Source organism: Mercenaria mercenaria, chromosome 16 (genome assembly GCF_021730395.1).
Source record: "Mercenaria mercenaria strain notata chromosome 16, MADL_Memer_1, whole genome shotgun sequence".
Lineage (NCBI taxonomy): Eukaryota > Metazoa > Mollusca > Bivalvia > Venerida > Veneridae > Mercenaria > Mercenaria mercenaria.
In genome coordinates, this window is record NC_069376.1 from 21,528,059 (window position 1) to 21,549,973 (window position 21,915).

General features: G+C 37.6%; 1 protein-coding gene across 4 annotated transcripts in view; it reads left to right on the forward strand.

Annotated features, from left to right (window-relative positions):
• LOC123540821 (adhesion G protein-coupled receptor E3-like) overlaps positions 1-21,915 on the forward strand; it is a 162,050-nt gene that overhangs the window by 111,450 nt on the left and 28,685 nt on the right. For 2 of the 4 annotated variants that reach the window (XM_053526341.1, XM_053526340.1), the window contains exons 15-23: positions 6,992-7,035; positions 7,291-7,411; positions 7,663-7,766; positions 8,509-8,611; positions 11,562-11,715; positions 12,090-12,159; positions 13,683-13,749; positions 17,977-18,062; positions 21,534-21,660. In XM_053526341.1, coding sequence (XP_053382316.1) covers positions 6,992-7,035; positions 7,291-7,411; positions 7,663-7,766; positions 8,509-8,611; positions 11,562-11,715; positions 12,090-12,159; positions 13,683-13,749; positions 17,977-18,062; positions 21,534-21,660 — 876 coding nt within the window. The remainder of the gene's footprint in view (positions 1-6,991; positions 7,036-7,290; positions 7,412-7,662; positions 7,767-8,508; positions 8,612-11,561; positions 11,716-12,089; positions 12,160-13,682; positions 13,750-17,976; positions 18,063-21,533; positions 21,661-21,915) is intronic. The other 2 variants (XR_008367774.1, XM_053526342.1) reach the window with 1 other exon arrangement.

Below are 21,915 nucleotides of genomic sequence, written 5' to 3' on the forward strand. Positions count from 1 at the left end.
ATAAGGATTTTCTGCATCTGAAGACACTTCATTTCGTGCACAAGATATCTTATCTAGAGCGCACGACAAATTATCTCTAGCGCTCGACATCTTACCTCGTGCGCTCGACATCTTATTTTGAGCGTTCGACATCTTATCTCGATCGAACGACATCATATCCCGAGTGCTCGACATCTTATTTCATGTGTACGACATCTTCTCGTGAGCGCACAAACTCATATCTCGTCCGCATGACATCTTATCTCGTGCGCATTACATCTTATCTCGTGCGCACGGCACTTTATTTAAAGCACTCGACATCTTATCTTGTGCGCAAGACATCTTATCTCGAGCGCAAAATACCTTATTTCGTGCGGACGACATCATATCTCGAGCGCACGACATCTTATCTCGAGCGCACGACACCTTATCTCGTGAGCCGTATGCACGACATCTTATCGCGAGTGCAAAACATTTTAGCATTTGGAAATTAGCATGGCGTACCGGCCTTCCATAGGCTCATTACAATACTACAGTTTCATTTTTTTTTCTATAAATCAAATTATTTTATTTATTTTGTTGGATTTAATGTCGCACCGACACATGATAGTCCATATGTCTTTCCAGCTTTAATGGTGGAGGAAGACCCCAAGTGCCCCTCCGTGTATTATTTCATCACAAGCGAGCAACTGGGTAGAACCACCGGCCTTCCGTAAGCCAGCTGGATGGCTTCCTCACATAAAGAATTCAACGCCCCGAGTGAGGCTCGAACCCACATCGATGAGGGGCAAGTGATTTGAAGTCAGCGACCTTACCCACTCGGCCACGGAGGCCCCCTATAAATCAAACACGCTCCCAAAAAGATAAAAATGAAAGTGATTAATCACACCTTATAACGTGATAGCGCGACACCACCAGATAACATGACACCAGATCGGATAACGCGACACTCTGCGGAGTTTGCTGTCGATTAGAAGTAAGTATTTCCAATATTTTCTTTACACAATGTGAATCAATGAAAAGCAGACTCTTACCAGGGTTTCGAGGATAGAAAGAGGCATCTAAAGGAATGTTTTTTGAATTAAAAAGACGACCAAATAATCATACAGATGGCTAATCCACGGCCAGATTTTCATTGTTTTGGATATTGAACCGAGGATTTTTTCTCATTTCTGAAGCAACAAGCTTGGCATTACCCTCAATAGAAAGCCAAACATTATCTTTCTTTGTCTGCCAAATATCCCGGCGAAATCTCCATTACTTTCGAAAATACGAGGCGTTAAAGTCGGATGGGTAGACGAAAAATGTTCTGTCTGACACCACATAATTCCCAGGGAAGGTTCTTACTGACACCAACTTTTGAAGATTAGATGTTCTGTCTGACACCAGCATTTGATCATTCTTTTTTTGCCTCTATTTCGCTCGGTTTGCAGTATTTTATCGAATTTACGCATGTTTTCGGGTATAACGGGTCGTTAAATTCATTTTTCTAATAAGGGTTAAGGTTATAGGGTAGAAATTCACCGTAATTCGGTCGAAAATGTGCCTTCATGGTGTTATTGAAAGTGTGTGTGTGTGTGTGTGTGTGTGTCGGGTTTAACGTCTTTTTCAACAATTTTTCAGTCATATAAACGACGGTGTCTTTTTGTAGCAGTGAGCACAATGCCCAACTTTATAGTGCTGCCTCACTGGAATATCACGCCGTAGACACGTGGCATGATACCCCACCCAGTCACATTATACTGACACTGGGTTGACCAGTCCTAGCACTATCCCCTTAATGCTGAGCGCCAAGCGAAGAAGCTGCTAGTTATTGAAAGTAGTATACATAAAAAAATACTTTTTTATTTTTGGCACTTTTGCGTGTAAAATGGGGGCTTATTTCATTCGCAGAATGTATTTTCAGTAAAATAAGACGCGTTTCAGGTTAAATATCGCGTGTATATGGCAAATGATGAGAGAAAACGAAAGTAGGGTCGTTTACTGCGCGACGCCGTCAACAACGCGATTCGAGAAAGGGTCAGTGGTTTCAATTGATACTGGTATAAAACCTTTTAATTTCAACCATTTTCAGGATTCAGTTCAATTTCTTGATATCTGATACAGTATGATGGGTGATTTTGCACTAAATGATCTATTGTAACTTTGAATACATCAAAGCTTTCATCACAGTAATAACACCTGTACTTCCGTCTGTTGTCCATTATTCTTCCATTAACCTGAAATATTAATTGCTATTATTGTGTGGAATATATAGATATATACAGAAATTATACGAAAACGGTTGAATTAGCCGCTATAACTATCGACCGCTATATAATTAGCACCCGCAACTTTACAATACAGTACAATCGCGATTCTACGAAAAGCCAAGGGACCGGCCGTTTTTTTCGTAATATCGCATTTTCGTTCGAGCGCAGCATAGGAAATTTCGCTATACAGCACCTTAATATCTACAGGGCGTAACCCGTGATATTTAAACACGTGATTTTTGTAACAGAGTACATGTATACACATTTTATATGTACATCTGGGTTTACTACAAATGTTATTTGAATCTGAACTCAGTTGGTATGTAGAATGTAGAACGGGATGTTTTATTTCTTCATTTTTATTCACTGTACATAATACATATACAGGGTACATTGTTGCACTAGAACAAATCGCAGTTGCATATTCCGATATCTTCATCTACCCTTTGATGAGTTGTTTGGTATAATAAAACGACAATATACAGACGATCAGGACTTAAATATTGTTTTATTTTCTTTATGCAGTGATTGTATGAGACGTATAGATATCGAAGCAAGTGCGTCTTGTATGCCACCCGATCGGATAGTTATAGGAGAAAAAAATAACCACTAACTTGTGTCATAGTGTACAGCGTATGCGTTTCGAATTTAATTACTAGGTTTTCACAATTTAATCCCTGTTTACGCCCAGCTAAATGATAGTGACACTTTCCACTCTAAAGCATTTTCACGCCGTTATGGTAGGTGTGAAAACTTAGACGATACATTCGTAAAATCGCAACTAAAACAAGTTGAAAACAGGCTTTAAGGGCATAACAATACATTCGTAGGAGCGCATTTTTCGTAAAATTGCATTTTCGTAAAACCGCGATTTTGTTACATAGAAATAAGGAGGAAAGCAGCCGGGACCACAACACCTTTTCGTAGTATACCGGTATTTCGTTAAATTGCGATTCGTAGCATCGCGAATGCACTGTACTTCCGACGGGCCTGCAGATGATTTGTAAAATTGAAAATTGGCAATAACTTAACATTTTAACTAAGGTGTCTATATGAATATTGCCAGCTTCAATTCAAGCAAGTTGTTTAAATGTATCAAGGGCATGTATGCAATACGATAGTACATTCATTTTCGATTTTTTGAAAGCGTACCAAAGAGTAAGTTCTGGAGGAGAGAATGTCTTTAAATTTTCTGTACACGATCTTTGGACTATAAGATTCTTTTAATAATGGGTCTCCATTACTGTAAATAGCAACCTATCTACCAGCCTATCTTTTCAATTCAAATGTCTGGATTCCACCAACAGCACAATGAATCAAAATGACGCCTGAGACCCCTTCAAAATATGTGTTCTACTTCTATATGACCCGCGCCATGAGAAAACAAACATTATAAGTGGCTTTGCGACCAGCATGGATCCAGACCAGCATGCGCATCCGCGCAGTCTTGTCAGGGTCCATGTTGTTCGCTTTCAAAGCCTATTGCAATTAGAGAAACTGTTAGCGAACAGCATGGATCCTGACAAGACTGCGCGGATGGGCAGGCTGGTCTGGATCCATGCTGGTCGCAAAGCCACTATGTTGGTTTTCTCATGGTGCTCAGATATCATATATATCTAGATACTAAAACATTGACAGAATATGAATAGGTCAACAATATATGAATAGGTCTTTCAGAGCTTGTTGAATATTGACTCTGACAATCCTATCAAAATTTGACTCCTCCTACCCCACTCCGAGGTACACAACCGTTAAATCAATCGGGATTTTACTTTCTCTACACATTTATTGTCATGACACCTAAAATCGTGCTGAATGTCGTCTTGAAGTGTAAAGGTTTTATACCAGGGTTCTAGTGTAAATTCGCCATAGTTTAGATCCATGTACTATACTTTCTAGAACTTCAACCCATAGAAACCCATATTATATATAGTAAACTACAAATAATCAGCCATCAAACTATGAAAAGAAAAGGTGGTGTAGACAGATTTGTGGTGGAACGCCGCCAGATTGAAGCCACTGACCCTTTCTCGAATCGCGTTGTTGACGGTGTCGCACAGTAAACGACCCTACTTTCGTTTTCTCTCATCATTTGCCATATACACGCGATATTTAACCTGAAACGCGTCTTATTTTACTGAAAATACATTCTGCGAATGAAATAAGCCCCCATTTTACACGCAAAAGTGCCAAAAAAAAAAAAGTAAGTTTTTTTTTATGTATACTACTTTCAACAACACCACGAAGGCACATTTTCGACCGAATTACGGTGAATTTCTACACTATAACCTAAACCCTTATTAGAAAAATGAATTTAACGACCCGTTATACCCGAAAACATGCGTAAATTCGATAAAATACTGCAAACCGAGCGAAATAGAGGCAAAAAAAGAATGATCAAATGCTGGTGTCAGACAGAACATCTAATCTTCAAAAGTTGGTGTCAGTAAGAACCTTCCCTGGGAATTATGTGATGTCAGACAGAACATTTTTCGTCTACCCATCCGACTTTAACGCCTCGTATTTTCGAAAGTAATGGGGTTTCGCCGGGATATTTGGCAGACAAAGAGAGAGAATGTTTGGCTTTCTATTGAGGGTAATGCCAAGCTTGTTGCTTCAGAAATGAGAAAAAATCCTCGGTTCAATATCCAAAACAATGAAAATCTGGCCGTGGATTAGCCATCTGTATGATTATTTGGTGGTCTTTTTAATTCAGAAAACATTCCTTTAGATGCCTCTTTCTATCCTCGAAACCTGGTAAGAGTCTGCTTTTCATTGATTCACACTGTGTAAAGAAAAAATTGAAAATACTTACTTCTAATCGACAGCAAACTCCGCAGAGTGTCGCGTTATCCGATCTGGTGTCATGTTATCTGGTGGTGTCGCGCTATCACGTTATAGGGTGTGTTAATACCAATAGAAAAATATTTAGCTGCGATTTGTGCCATTTCGTTATTTCGTTCAGTCGCAGCGACACAACGACAACAACAACAACAAAAAAAAAAAAAAAAAAAAAAAACACACACCATAAAGATAAAAACGTTGCCCCGCCGAATGTAGCCAGCCGAACGTAGCTCCACATAACGTCTTATCGCCAACTGAAATGACTTGAATTTATTTAATAAATTAGAGATAAAAGGTGGTAATAGTTATGAATAATTATGACTTTTTTGTCAGTTCCAAATGAAGTGTTACTTGTCTCACTCCACTCCCATGACCCCCACCGATCATCCTTCAATCTACCAGTGTAACTTTTAAAGAACATACTTTTTCATGCCATATAGATACAGGGTAATATGCGTGCGTGCGTGCGTGCGTGCGTGCGTACATGCTTGCGTGCGTACGTCCGTCCGTACGTCTGTCCAGCTAATTTTTGTCGCGATTATAACTTTGCCGTACATTTTGAGTACTTTATGCTTTACTCAGTGAGATGGATTTTCGCGAGCAAACATAAGATCTCTATGTGTAAGGTCAATGTCACACTCGGTTGAGGGGGTTGGGCAAGGGTCATGCTCACAAAATTCCATATAGCATATAGTATTTTCCGATGTACGACAACAAAAATTAAACGGATGGATGGATGGGCAGGGACACATGCATATTGTCCTCTATCTATCTGTATGTCATAAAAAATCTTGTAATTCAAAAATGCCATTAATAAACTAACTGATGGATAGACGGTTGAATTGGGGTAACGGGGTGGGGGTATTAGAGATAATTTAATTAATACTATGTCATTCCGAAAGTAAAAACGACGACGTTTGACGGGTTGGCATTCGGCGGGGCAACTTCTGTTAGGGCGCAATAACGATGTTTGGGAGGGCGACTTCCTGCGGGTGACATTTGGCGGGGCGATGTTTGCCGGGCTATCGTTCGGCAGGGCGCCATAACGGTGTTTGTCGTTATGTCGCTGTGACAGAACGAAATGGCACAAATCAGCAACCATAGATCGCAGTGACATTCAAAATATTTATTCATTTTGTTGGGTCTAACGTCATACCGGCGCAAGTTTGGTCATATGGCGACTTTCCAGGCGGAGACCCCATGTGCCCCTTCGTGCATTATTCAAGGGAAGAGATAAGATGTCGTGTGTACGAGATAAGATGTTCCGCTCTTGAGATAAGATGTCGTGTGCTGGAGATAACATGACATGCACTCGAGATAAGATACCGTGCGCACCAGAAAAGATGTTGTGCTTACGAGGTAAGATTCAAGCGCACGAGGTAAGATGTCGTGCACTAGAGATTAGATGTCGTTTGCACGAGATAAGATGTCGTGCTCACGAGATGAATTTTCGTACGCTCGAGATTAGATGTCGTTCGCACGAGATAAGATGTCGTGCTCATGAGATAAAATGTTGTGCTCTCGAGATAACATGCCGTGCACACGATATAAGATGTCATGCGCTCGAGATTAGATGTCGCGCACACGAAATAAAATGTCGTGCGCTCGAAATAAGATGTCGTGCGCTCAAGATGTCGTGCTCACGAGATAAGATGTTTTGCGCATGAGATATAATGTCGAATGCATGAGATAAGATGTCATGAATACGAGATAAGCTGTCGTGCGCTCGAGATAAGATGTTGTGTGCCCGATATCAGATGTCGTGCGCACGAGATAATTTAATCTTAAAAAAAATAAATGCATGTCCTGAATAACACTAACCACAACATACTACATAATTACGCGATTTGATTTTACTCGCTCAAGCTTCGAAAGACCATTAGGTACACAATTTCAAATGGCTATTTTTTTCACAGAATGAACTGACAGAACCATCTTGCAGATATTGGCGTTTCCGCGGGTAAGACTGAATCTTTGTATTTCAAATAGATTTTTATATAATACTAATTGTCTGCTATCTTTTCTGAATCCATTAGTTAATAAATTACAGATTCTTCGGAAAATGACCAAGAAATCTGCGTCTTTTATTATGTTAACATCTTGTTCGTAAACCAATAAAATCAGTTTGTTTATGGCTGAGAAATAAGCAATAGAAGTGAGACCAGTAATAACACCAGTACTGGTTATCATACACGTTCTTTGGTTATTTTTGCAGAAATTCTGATGGTTACTGGTCTAATACAGGATGTAGTGTTCATTTTTCAAACACAACTTACACGGTCTGCGAATGTAACCACCTAACAAATTTTGCAGTTCTTATGAGCCCTTTTAAAGAGGTAAAGTATTTCAGTTATATTAAGTTTTCCTGTAACACAAGTAATTCGTTCTTTTATAAAAAATACATCTTGTAAAGCATGCGAATTGAGGTGCAGATTTTTTAGTACTTCTTTCGCCGCTCCGAACATGTGATTTCCTTCAATAATTGCTTATATATGTGATATATGTCAGAAACATATTCTAGAACAATGCAAAATTGAGATTTAAGCCAAACAAATATAACGATTACCCATGTGACCTTTAATTTTAGGCTGACGCCGACTCGCTGGGTTTGCAAATCGTCTCGTTTATAGGAATAGGAGTGTCAATATCATGTCTGTTGGCAACTCTAGCAATACACGTGCTGCTTTGGAAGTATGTATATTTGCAGTGGTAACATTTCTCTGAATGATATTACATACTCTCTATACAGCACTTATTGTTCTCTGTTTAAACATTTAATAGACTAAAAGCACGCTGTGCCAGTCAATGATTGAAAACAACTTAGGCAACTCTCTTCAACGGCTAGCTTCAACACAAATGATAGAAAGAAACGGCTGTTAAAATATACGAAAATTGAACAGCGTATAAAACATATCACTCTACAAAACGATTGTCAAGTTACTTATACATGCAGTAAATTCCGGAAAAGGGCTGCAGTGAAGGGGCCACATTTACAGACAGTTCAGCGCCTTTACAAACTCACCACTTTCAAAGAATTGTTACATATCTTCGTTTTGATGCATTTGCAATAATGTTCGAGTGCTTAAATTTCACATAGTTAGGTTAAACATAGTTTTCAGCAATTCTTTACCTTTATGTCTTTTCAAATGGCACACGTTTTTTTAAGGGGGGGGGGGGGTATGTCTTTTCAAATGGCACACGTTTTTTTAAGGGGTGGCGGGGGGGGGGGGGGGGGCAACTTTTTGAGAATATTTTAAGTATCCAGTCATACGAATATATATCGTCGTTTACCAAATATTTCTGCAGTTTTGGTGATATAAAGCAGTTGCAATAATTGCAATTTGGCTTTTTTCCGACTGCAAAGTATCTAATTTTGATAAAGTTATATGAAAACAAAGATACCGAAGTTACTAATTAAATGCTTATATTTTAGATATCTAAAGAGTGATCGAACGGCGTTGCTGGCAAATCTGTGCATTGCTCTCGTACTGTCTTATATCTTGTTCTTAGCTGGTGTTGATCGCACGGAAAATACTGTAAGTTTTGATAAACTTGAAACATTTCCAATATACTTGTACTGCATTGAACGCAGGCAGAAAAGAAATTTATCGATATATGCACGATAATAAACCTAATAATAAACCTTTTATTATATGCATGCGAATGTTCTGTTCACTAATGAATACTGTATTCAAACTTCTATCGGATATGAAAAAAGTATTCAATTGTGAGACTACTTCTTTAAGTTGCGACGTTCCAGGCGTCAAACCCTTCACAGTTTCTTAAAGCATTACCTTGATCTGCAATAATACATTTGCCTCTCGTGTATTTCGCCGGATAGGATCACACTTGGTGCAATGCAAGCGCCTCGCTGGATCCAGGTCGGACAGGATCACACTTGGTGCAAGCGCCTTTCTGGATCCAGGCCGGATAGGATCACACTTATTGCAAGCGCCTCGCTGGATCCAGGCCGGACAGGATCACACTTGGTGCAAGCGCCTCGCTGGATCAAGACCGGATGGGATCACAATTGGTGCAAACGCCTCGCTGGATCCAGACCGGATAGGATCACACTTGGTGCAAGCGCCTCGCTTGATCCAGGCCGGACCGGATCACACTTGGCGCATGACAAAACCCACTCGAGCCCAATACAAAATTGCAAACCAAAGTATTTTTATTATAACCGTATTATATATTAAAGCTTGGTGACTTAAGGAAAGTGTGCTGATTAATTTCAGTGTATCACTCATCGTCCGGCGCCACACGTTTCCAAACGTGTGCTCTGAAACTGCTTTTGAAATAATTTCACTCAAATGGTCATTGTGTAACCCTCTACATAGATTACTCAAATATTCCGATTCGTCAAAAAATGACTGCCACGGGACGTGTTCATTTCCCTACAGTTATATATTGGAAACTTTAAAAGCTTCTTGCATAACTACTGACACAAATGATCCTTGTGTTACCCTCTACCAAAATTGTTCTAATTATTTCGACTCGTGGTCACTTTTCCAAACACGTAATTAGCGTAACTCGGGTAAGCGACCTAGGGCCATCATAGCCCACTTGTTTAAATCATATAGCGCAACATATTTTGCCAGTAGTTTTAAAATGTTTTGCAATTTAACTATGTTGCTAACATATATAATTGTGGACATTTCAAACTAGACCCTTTTATATTAATTATATATCCACTTACCACCGATCTCCTTAGCATGCATTACAAATAAAGCCTGATCAATACCAAGTAAATGCTGCTTGACAAATACTGCCTGATAAATACCACTTTACATGCCTGCTAAATACCAGGTAATATTGTTTGATAAATACTACCTGCTAAATATCAGGTAAACACCGCTTTACAAATACTCCATGTAAATACAAGGTAACTGTTGTTTGACAAATATTGCCTGCTAAAAATCAGGTAAATACCGCTTTACATATACTGAATGCTAAATATCAGGTAAATAGTGTCTGACAAATACTGCCTGCTAAAAATCAGGTAAATACCGCTTACAAATACTACCAGCTAGATACCAGGTAAATACCGCTTGGCAATCACTGCCTGTAAATACCAGGTAGATACCGCCTGGCAAATACTCCATGTAAATACCAGGTAAATATCGCCTGACAAATACTGCCTGCTAAAAATCAGGTAAATACCGCTTACAAATACTACCAGCTAGATACCAGGTAAATACAATCTAGCAATTACTGCTTGTAAATACCAGGTAAATATCGCCTGACAAATACTGCCTGCTAAAAATCAGGTAAATACCGCTTTACAAATACTGAATGCTAAATACCAGGTAAATAGTGTCTGACAAATACTGCCTGTTAAATATCAGGTAAATACTGCTCGATAAATACTACCAGCTAGCTAACAGGTAAATACCGTCTTGCAATTACTGCCTGTAAATACCAGGTAGATACCGCCTGGCAAATACTGCATGTAAATACGAGGTAGATATCGCCTGGCAAATACTGCATGTAAATACAAGGTAAATATCGCCTGACAAATACTGCCTGCTAAAAATCAGGTAAATACCGCTTTACAAATACTGAATGCTAAATACCAGGTAAATAGTGTCTGACAAATACTGCCTGTTAAATATCAGGTAAATACTGCTCGATAAATACTACCAGCTACATAACAGGTAAATACCGTCTGGCAATTACTGCCTTGAATACGAGGTAGATACCGCCTGGCAAATACTGCATGTAAATACTTGGTAAATATCGCCTGACAAATAATGCCTGCTAAATACCAGGTAAATACCGCCTGACAGATACTGTCTGTAATAACGCCTGGCAAATGGTGCATGTAAATACCAGGTAAATACCATTTGACAAATATTACCTGTAAATACCACTTAAATGTTGCATGTAAATACCAGGTAAAAACTGCTTGACAAATACTACCTGTAAATACCAGTTACATACCGCCTGACAAAAACTGCTGTAAATACCAGGTAAATACCGCCAGGCAAATGGTGCATGTAAATACTAGTTAAATATTGCCTTCTAAATACCAGGTAAATACCGCCTGGCAAATGATGCTTGTAAATACTTGGTAAATACTGCTTGACAAACACTGCCTGCAAAAACCAGGTAAATACCGCCTGGCAAATGATGCGTGTAAATACTTGGTAAATACTGCTTGACAAATATTGCCTGCTATACACCAGGTAAATACCGCATGACAAATGGCAAGTATGATTTTTTTCCAAATAATTAAACTCGTTCGTTTGTAAATAGGTTTAGGCAGAGAACTGAATAAATGCATATGAAGTTTGTTCGAAATTACTGAAATTACAACAGTGTGAGAATTTTCACAAAACTACTTTATATAGGTAGCAGTGGATGCGTTAGAAGATGTGATTTAGTTTATTACGTGATCCAGCATACACTTTCAAATTTTAGCTATTTATGAGATATCTCAATCTAACTGACATTACAATTGTTTATACTTTATTACGGAACCAGGTTGTTTGTACAGTGATTGCTGCATGTCTTCACTATATCTACCTGGTGGTGTTTTCTATAATGTTGGCAGAGGGTATAGAAATGGCCATAACAGTACTATATGTGTTTAAAACAAAAACATCGAGAATAAGATGGCTACTTCTTATGTCATGGCGTAAGTAAATTGATAAAGGCGTTATCAAATAAACCAGTCATTTGAAATAATGTTTTTATCTCACACACACATATATATATATATATATATATATATATATATATATATATATATATATATATATATATATATATATCGGTCTTTATGTAGCTTACATGTATAAAATCTAAACAAAGTAATCAATGTGCCCTTCCCATGCTTCCTGTCTTTAACCTAATGAGAAATCCTAAAGCAACATAGTTGTTTTTCTTTTTTTTTAAGCTCATAAAAAATTATTTTAACAGAAAAGTTTGTTTAAATTGTTTTGCTGTCTGGGATCAGGAAATGTTTTCTTGTCATAAATAGCCATTATACTCTTAAGTGATTTATTTCAGTCTTACCCGCTATCATTGTTGGCATTTCACTTGGCGTTACAAAAACAGAGGGATTTGGAAACAAAAAAGTGTAAGTTCTTTGCATTGTTCTAGCCGAACCGAAGTTTCATGGCGCGCTATTCATATGGACGGATGCCCTGGAGTACATCGTCCGTCGTCCACAATTTACATAAACATTTTCTTCCCTGTATTTGTTGGTCAGAATTACACCAGACTTGGTCTGTAGCATCATGGCAAGGTCCTCCCTCAGTTATGTTCTAATGAAGGCACTTGGCACCTTTAAGGGCCGCTAGAGCTAAAAAATCGTTTAAAAGACTTCTTCTCATGAACTCATGATGGATCTCCATCAAACCTGATATGCTGCATAATTGTAAGGTCCTCTCTAAATTTGTTCTACTGCAAGTACTTGACACTCCTTAATGCGCCACTAATGCTAAATAATTTTTTTAAAAAAACCTTTAAGTGACTTCTTCTCATGATCTGCTTGATTGATCTTCATCAAACTTAGTCTGTAACACAATATAAGGGTTTCTTCCAATTTGGATCGAAGCGATGCGCTTGGCCCTTTGTAGCAACGACTAGAGCTTGACTAAAAAATCTTAGAACGACTTCTTCTCATGAACTGCTTGATTAATCTTCATCAAACTTGGTCTGTAACACAATATAAGGGTTTCTTCCAATTTGGATCGAAGCGATGCGCTTGGCCCTTTGTAGCAACGACTAGAGCTTGATTAAAAAAACTTAGAACGATTTCTTCTCATGAACTGCTTGATTAATCTTCCTCAAACTTGGTCTGCAAGTTATTTTAAGGTACTCTCTTACAGTAAATAAAATAGGGATTCTTTTTCCTTTAAAGGGACTACTAGAGCTATTTATAGACGTCCAATAACAAGCTACAACTATCATAACACTTTTATCACATACTTTTGCCAATTTGTTTTTATCTGATCTAAAATGGCTGTGAACTCTTCTGAAACAAAGAACTATTTATCTACCGAGTCATGACTGTTGAGACTCCGGTATGATGAGGAACCGAATTTCTGTCTAGTGCAGAACGAATTTGACTTCTGTTAGTTTCTTTTTGTTTGTTACATTGAAGCTGTATTGTTTACAGACTATTTAAAATAAGGTTTGCTTTTTGTAAACGCTAGTCAGTGATACTGTTAGACATAAGCCAGACTGAAAGATCTCTGACTGTGACCTTATTTTGAACAGCATCTGCATTATGTTCAAACGCAAGGTAACTGGCACCTGTAGCAAGTCGTAATGGAAATTTTCTCAGTAAACTAATAAGAATGTAATTATACCTATTTTTGCCAGATACCTTGGTTTTTATTTCAGTAATTTTCTTCTTCAAGCGTGTTCCAAACATTCTTCACAGATTTAGCCCCGATTTAGAGTTGTATTTAACTTCAAATGATAGAATAGTACATGTACCACAGCAAATCGTTGACAGCAAACACCTTCCATTTAGATTGAGTCTGTTGCCTGGTTCTCTAATTGCTTATTGCACTGAAAGCAATGTTAACTAAACGTTTTGGAATAGCTTAATTGTAACCATTTATAAGGGCTGTTGATTTTTCTTTTCTTCAGTTGCTGGCTTTCCAACGAAAAAGGCTTGATTTGGGCGTTTGTCGGACCTACGTTAGCTGTTATATTGGTAAGTACCTTGTTCAGGTGAGGTAATCACGATACCATTTCAACACATTAGCACGAGAACTCAACATCACGACTGAAAGGCTATGACAGTGTGAATCATTGAATATAAAAGATGCTAGATTGATTTGGAATGATTTTTTTCTTCGGTGCTTTATTCAACTTTCGGCATGAAAACCGTCCAAAAATGCCGTCCAAGTGAAGGAGATGTAAGTGGAATTGACTTTGTCCATACTGAATAAAAATGTTTCGATATTTCAGCAGAAATAGCTAATGAAAGAACAGAAACTTACGTTAACCTCGTTGAATACAAAAAGTAAAATGCTCGGTACAGCCTCACATTGTTTTCAACGATCTAACAACTTGAATATGAAAACACACTCTTGTCTTGTATGATCCTCGTACACGTCCATTTTTAAGTTGAAACCGGGAAGCGGTTGAGACCTATAATTACCGTATTTCAAAACTTGCAAGAATATCATACTGACAGTTTTCACTGAAAGGCAGATTAATCCGCTGTAAGGCTTTTACCCATTTTCAGGCTAATCGACAGATACTTTTATTGATATGAACTGTTCTCTAAACATTGTTCTACAGTCCGTTGATATTTTCATACATATGTAAATACAATAAGGTTGAAGAATGCGTCATTTCGCATGAGACAATATGTTTTTAGGTATGTTGATCAATCATGGCTAATTTGAAAAGTGAGGGTGTATTCCTTTAAGACATGATGTGACCGAAGCGCATGAAAATATAGCGATAAAAATATAGTTCGAAAACGTATTATAAAGATTTCTCTAATTTAGTCTTAATATTACATATTGCACTAGTCAGCAATAAAACAGCATATTAATGATCTGAATCATTATTTATACTAAAGTCTTGTATATACAATTATACATGCGTTTCTTCCTATACCTATCCCGACTTCTACGCGATGCTTCAAGTGGCAAGGGAGATCACTGCGTAGGAGTTTGTTGTACAAGAAACGGTTTGGTTTTTCATCTAAAAATAGGGCCTAGATTTAGCTTTTTGATTACTTCCCTTTATTCCTAAAGTTTTCCTATTTTTGTACAGCTTTTATGATGACCGATTCATATTATTTGTTTTCTATATCTAATTTTATCTTTTAAATTTTTGTTGACGACTGGTGTAAAATTGATGTAAATATAGTTGTAGTAGGCCTATATATGGTAACATTTCTTCTCTTACAATACTGCGCTTCTCCTTCCCTCCGGAGCGTGCACGTCGCGGAGAAGGCACAGGGCATCGACAGAAGTGGAGCCAAGACAGCTGTCGGTGTCCTGACTAATCCGGAGGGAGTAGCCCTGCACTCAGATCAAGCACCCTCTATATTGTATAGCAGTGTCTACAGAACAAACAGGTCAAGCACCCTCTTTATTGTATAGCAGTGTCTACAGGACAAACAGGTCAAGCACCCCTCTATATTGTATAGCAGTGTCTACAGGACAAACAGGTCAAGCACCCTCTATATTGTATAGCAGTGTCTACAGGACAAACAGGTCAAACACCCCTCTATATTGTATAGCAGTGTCTACAGGACAAACAGGTCAAACACCCCTCTATATTGTATAGCAGTGTCTACAGGACAAACAGGTCAAGCACCCCTCTATATTGTATAGCAGTGTCTACAGGACAAACAAACACCCCTCTATATTGTATAGCAGTGTCTACAGGACAAACAGGTCAATCACCCTCTATATTGTATAGCAGTGTATACAGGACAAACAGGTCAAGCACCCCTCTATATTGTATAGCAGTGTCTGCAGGACAAACCGGTCAAACACCCCTCTATATTGTATAGCAGTGTCTACAGGACAAACACCCTCTATATTGTATAGCAGTGTCTACAGGACAAACAGGTCAATCACCCCTCTATATTGTATAGCAGTGTCTACAGGACAAACCGGTCAAACACCCCTCTATATTGTATAGCAGTGTCTACAGGACAAACAGGTCAAGCACCCCTCTATATTGTATAGCAGTGTCTACAGAACAAACACCCCTCTGTATTGTATAGCAGTGTCTACAGGACAAACAGATCAATCACCCTCTATATTGTATAGCAGTGGCTACAGGACAAACAGGTCAAGCACCCTCTATATTGTATAGCAGTGGCTACAGGACAAACAGGTCAATCACCCCTCTATATTGTATAGCAGTGTCTACAGAACAAACAGGTCAATCACCCTCTATATTGTATAGCAGTGTCTGCAGGACAAACAGGTCAATCACCCCTCTATATTGTATAGCAGTGTCTTCAGGACAAACAGGTCAATCACCCTCTATATTGTATAGCAGTGTCTGCAGGACAAACAGGTCAATCACCCCTCTATATTGTATAGCAGTGTCTTCAGGACAAACAGGTCAAGCACCCCTCTATATTGTATAGCAGTGTCTACAGGACAAACAGGTCAATCACCCCTCTATATTGTATAGCAGTGGCTACAGGATAAACAGGTCGAGCACCCCTCTATAATGTATAGCAGTGTCTATAGGACAAACGACCCTCTATATTGTATAGCAGTGTCTACAGGACAAACCGGTCAATCACCCCTCTATATTGTATAACAGTGGCTACAGGACAAACAGGTCAATCACCCCTCTATATTGTATAGCAGTGTCTACAGGACAAACAGGTCAATCACCCCTCTATATTGTATAGCAGTGGCTACAGGACAAACCGGTCGAGCACCCCTCTATATTGTATAGCAGTGTCTATAGGACAACACCCCTCTATATTGTATAGCAGTGTCTACAGGACAAACAGGTCAATCACCCCTCTATATTGTATAGCAGTGTCTACAGGACAAACAGGTCAAACACCCCTCTATATTGTATAGCAGTGTCTACAGGACAAACAGGTCAAGCACCCCTCTATATGGCCTTGTGATTTTTTTATCTTTCCTTTGCTGAGGAAATGCTAGCTTAGCGTCGCTACAATTCCAAGCATAGTATAACAACGGCCGATTACTCTATGACTTAAGATCATGGATAGCCAAGATAGAAAAGTTTGTTACTGTTAAGGATAAATATTTTGACGGAATGCTTAAATACAGGGTTTTCTATATTTCATATGAAGAATCTCAACATTTTTCTGAATTCTCATTGCGTGCTTGGGCTGACTAACACAAAATTTGTTATGTGTACCGAACGTTGCTTATTATTAAAATTGTATATAATGTTTGTTAAGCTGTCTTGTTTTGATTAGTTTGGCCAAAGATTGAATAGTTTAGCCAAAGATATATAAATGATTGAAACACAAATTAAATAAAAATCAAGCAGATAATAAGTTCAACATGTGGTTCTTATTGCACAAAATTCTAGCTGGTTCAAACTTGTGTTTTTGGCTGGCCTTTTACCAGCTTCGTTTCAAACCAAACACGTTTCAAAATGTACCACAATCCATTCGACCTTGGATGAGTATATGTATCGAGGACCCCTACAAATATGAGCATACGCCGCAAGCATGAGATACAAACGATTCCACAGCCCGTCTACATCTAAACTTAAGCTCTTGTCGCAAACCAAATGTCTATAACCTTAAACCACTGTCTTAAACATGAAATCTAACAGTGTTTCGTCTCAAACACTACCAAGTTTCAGCACTATAATTCTTAACCATCAGCTTATACTGCGACCTGGGCCAATAAAATAAGATAGATATCAAGATGAGCCCAATCCGCAACTATTAAGACCGATGAAAATATAGAAAATATATTTCACAGCAATGAACTATAAATACAAGATATCAATATTTAGAAAGTCTGTTATAAATCGTTTCATTACACGTTTCATGTCGCGAGAGTGAAAATACACCATTTCATATTTTGATATTACGTTGACGTTGTTTATATAGTATAGTTTATATAGAGAACGTTGAATTGAGCTTTCATGTGTCAGCAGAAAAAAAGCTAACATGACATAAAAGAATTTTATATTTGTCCCCATCTAAACTGAATTTATTTAACCCTTTGACAGAATTTCCCAATTTTATCATTTTATTTAGCTCGTTCAATAAATTCAATAAAAAGATCCCATATAAGTGTGTTAATTTTGTAAACAAAACCCAGAAGCATTCGAAAGCCAGTATTTAAACAAAGTCAACCAATAAAAAAACTAACCAGAAATCTGTCTGATAATTCAAGACGTTTTACATACTTGAACATCAAATGCTATCAAATATTCCCATATGTATTTTATACAGTTCAACACAGTATGTTTGGTGGTTGTTGTGAGAGCTGTTTTCCGGTCAAGAACTATAGAAGCAAAGGAATACAGGGAGAAAGTTAAGTAAGAAACCAGTTTATTCAAATCTTGAATTTATTATTTTATTACATGGTCGTTAGTAAAATTGAATTTTGATTAGACACACAGTTAAGCTAAAAATTGTAATGGTAAATTCTAATTTGCTTGTCTCTATGAAAACACGCTTACGATAGAATGACGTTACGTTAACGTGCGGTGACGCCAAAGTTTATGTTGCGACCAAGAAAGAGCGCTACTATATTTCATCTATTGTTTTAGATTAAGGGCATATTAGAATCGAAATAATTTATAGCAAAACCGTGTTTTACCACTATTTATACACTCGGGCGGTAATACGTCTTACAAGTAATTCCACTCGGGCTGCGCCATCGTGCAATTATTACAACCGACGTATAACCGCCCATCGTGCATAAATAGTGTTAAAGCATTCTTTTGCTATAAATTATTTTTTAATTTAAAAACTTTGACGTCACCGCACAATAACGTGGTCATTCTAGCGTAAGAGTGTTTTAACAGAGACAAGCATACTGGAATGTAGGGCAGATATTAGTTCTACAAATTCACACAAGTGCGTGCATTAGAAATATCTATATTCGAGAGAGAAGAGATACGATGGCTGTTTAAAAAAAAGGTAGACATTTGCTGTCAAAAGTCGCATATTGTGTGAAGAGCAATTGATGTGAAATATATCATTGTAATTCGTAATCTTTCAGTAATTTGTCCATACATTTTTGTAACATTTTTGCTGATAGGCGAAGCGCACAGAACGTTTAAATTACCATAGCTAAGCATAACCGGCGCAGTCTCTTTTTTTCATCTGTTATGACTTGAATTCGATCCCAAATGTCTGCACTGATTGTATACTTGTTTGCCAACAAATACATGAAAGCTCAGCAACACTTCAAGGCGACACACACCGAGAGTACGGCGTCATTCGGATGTGTGAGGCGGAAGTAAACAACGTTTAAAATAACTGTGTATTACTGTTTATAATGTCATGTAATGTCGTCATCGACTCGCATCTATAAATAATCAGACAGTTCTTTAGTTATGTGGACATTTGACTGCAACTGAAATTTATAAACAAATGAAGCAGACGCCACAACAATGTTCGGTCGTCTGTGTCTTGATCTTCAAGTGATGCAAACAATTCGCAAGTGGTACAGGATTGCATAAAGACAGCGAAGCTGGAAGCAGAAAACAAAAACTCCGTGATTCGACGTTAACGTCAATGTACGAAGCCTTGGATTAAGACCAAGTACTCCCTGTCTGTTATGCTCGGCATAATTTTATGTGTAACCAAACAACATATTGTTACTCAGGTTTTGTTCATTTAACTTAATAAAAGAAATTTAAAAACATAAATTAATGCAAACTTAATGAAAGCATCTCGATGAACGCACGACGTTGAAAAATGATCACCGTGCGCCGGGTTGATGTAAGTGACTGTTTTCGAGGAGGTGTAACTGCTGTTTGTATAGTCATAATCAATTTTACATTGCAGTTAGCAGAACGATTGCAAATTCTTGTTTTGTATATAAAAGATATAGAAAAAGTCTACGTAATTTTTGTACAGCCCTCGTATAATTGCTTGGATTAATTATTATAATATGAGCTATCTTTTGAATAGTGTTTTGATCAGAAACCGTATTTTACTCAGCAATGAGAACTGGAATAAGTAAAAGAGTTGGAACACTCATTGAAATATTGATATACAGGTTCAAGACAATCGCACCACTTTGTACGCTTTGAAAGTCACCAACGTAATCAGGCTTTACCACTCAGTGTATTGTGAAAAAAAATGTGCGAACACGAAAAATGATTAAGTGCAAAGGTCAAAAATCCATCTGAAAACAAAATTTTACAGATAAAAAAAAAAGAAATGAGAGCGAATTCAGTGAACTTAAATTCCCCGCCAAATTCGTTATTCTGTAAATGAGGGACTATATTTTGAAAGGTGCTTAATTTCTATTGTGGGAACTTATTGATCGTAAAACAATTAAATAGCAATAACTGAAGTGATCCTGATGAAGTTGCACATGCACCACCGCCGTATTGTGATCTACATATGTGTAAAACTTCATGAAGATCCATCAATGGTGGGAATTTATTGATTGTAAAACAGCTCTAAAGTGATCCTGACGATATTTTTCGCATGCACCACCACCCTGTTGTGATCTTCTCTTATGTAGTGGATAAGTTGCAAAGGTCATGTGCCAATCAATTACTAGAACTGTCACAGGAGTGACTTATACCCCCACCATACCGTCTTGTCACTGAATGGCAACCATAAGAAAATCTAAAAATACTTAGAATAATATAAAAGGTAAAAAAAAAACTTATTACTTCAATAAAAATTTTACTCATCTTTGGAGTACTTCATCTTGTGCTTCCGCGGCTCATATAAGTAATACTAGTATATGTGCCCAAGATGAGGGATGAGATAAATATAAAAATCTCTAATATTACAGATACACTAAAAATGAATACAAAAAAATGTCTTACCCGACACATGTTACCGCAGAAAAAATGTCTTTACTTTTTACATAGGACTAATAATAAAATAGTTAGAAAAATACCTAAAATATTGAAAATTTAAAAATAGAATTTCTAAAAATAGACTTATTCTTTGAACCTTAAATTCTAAGTAAAAAGGGGCATATTTCATGAAAACTTGGTGTCAGAGTTATGCACCTTGTGTCACATGATGTGGGTGATAAGGCGGAACATTTATTTCAAGTTTGAATCAATTCCATTTAGTAATAACTGAGATATAGTGAAAATACAACAAAATTAACCGTAAATAATAAGTAAAAGGGGGCATAATTCATGCAAAAATGGTGTCAGAGTTATGCACCTTGTGTCACAAGATGCAGGTGATAAGGTGGAACATCTGTTTTAAGTTTGAATCTAATCCATTTAGTAATATTTGAGATATAGTGAAAATGCATCAAAATTAGCCTTAAATTCTGAGTAAAAGGGGGCATAATTCATAAAAATTGGTGTCAGAGTTATGCACCTTGTGTCACATGCTGCGGGTATTAAGGTGGAACATTTATTTTAAGTTTGAATCAAATCCATTTAGCTATAACTGAGATAAAAGATTTCGCGACGGGACGCGACGGGACAAAACTGCCTCCTATATGGTGGGGGTATATGGGGGTATAATTATGCGAGGTTTGTTGAGTAAAGCTAAAAAAAATTTGAATTGTAAGCATTTTCCATTTCGGACGGACTGAAATAAGATCGCACGAACGAACGGACGATCGAACGGCAAGACAGACAACGCCAAACCTATATCTCTTTGCCTTCAGCGCGGGAGGAGGTGGGAGTAATAAAATTATTACGAACAATGCCTAAGAAATTGCTTTGAAATTCGTAATCTTTTGAAGTTAAGATAAAAACTAGGATAGGGAAGTGTAGGTGTGTGTGTGTGTGCTTGCGTGCGTGTTTGCGTGCGTGTGAACAAGTAATCCTAATGTTACATTTGCCCAGGATTGGTTTGCGGTCACTGTGTGTTCTACTGCCAGTTACTGGAGTGTCATGGATACTGGGCATATTTTACGTCAGTGAAGATTTCTCTTTTATGCAGTATATATTTGCTGTTTGCAATGGATCACAGGCAAGTTGATTATACATTTTACGAGTTTTTTTTAGTTAAAGTTATTAGGGAGACTACCGCATAATTTTCGAAATTCATTTGTGTTACTCCGTGGTGCAGACATCATCGGTTTCAAATGATAAGTATTTTCATTCTGTCCTTTATTTTTATCGATAAAACTTATTTCAAAAATCGGAGAATGTAGTGCCGTGAAAGAACACTTTTACTAGGTTAATGGTAATGGTGTTTAAAAATTATGTATATTGTGGTGCTAAA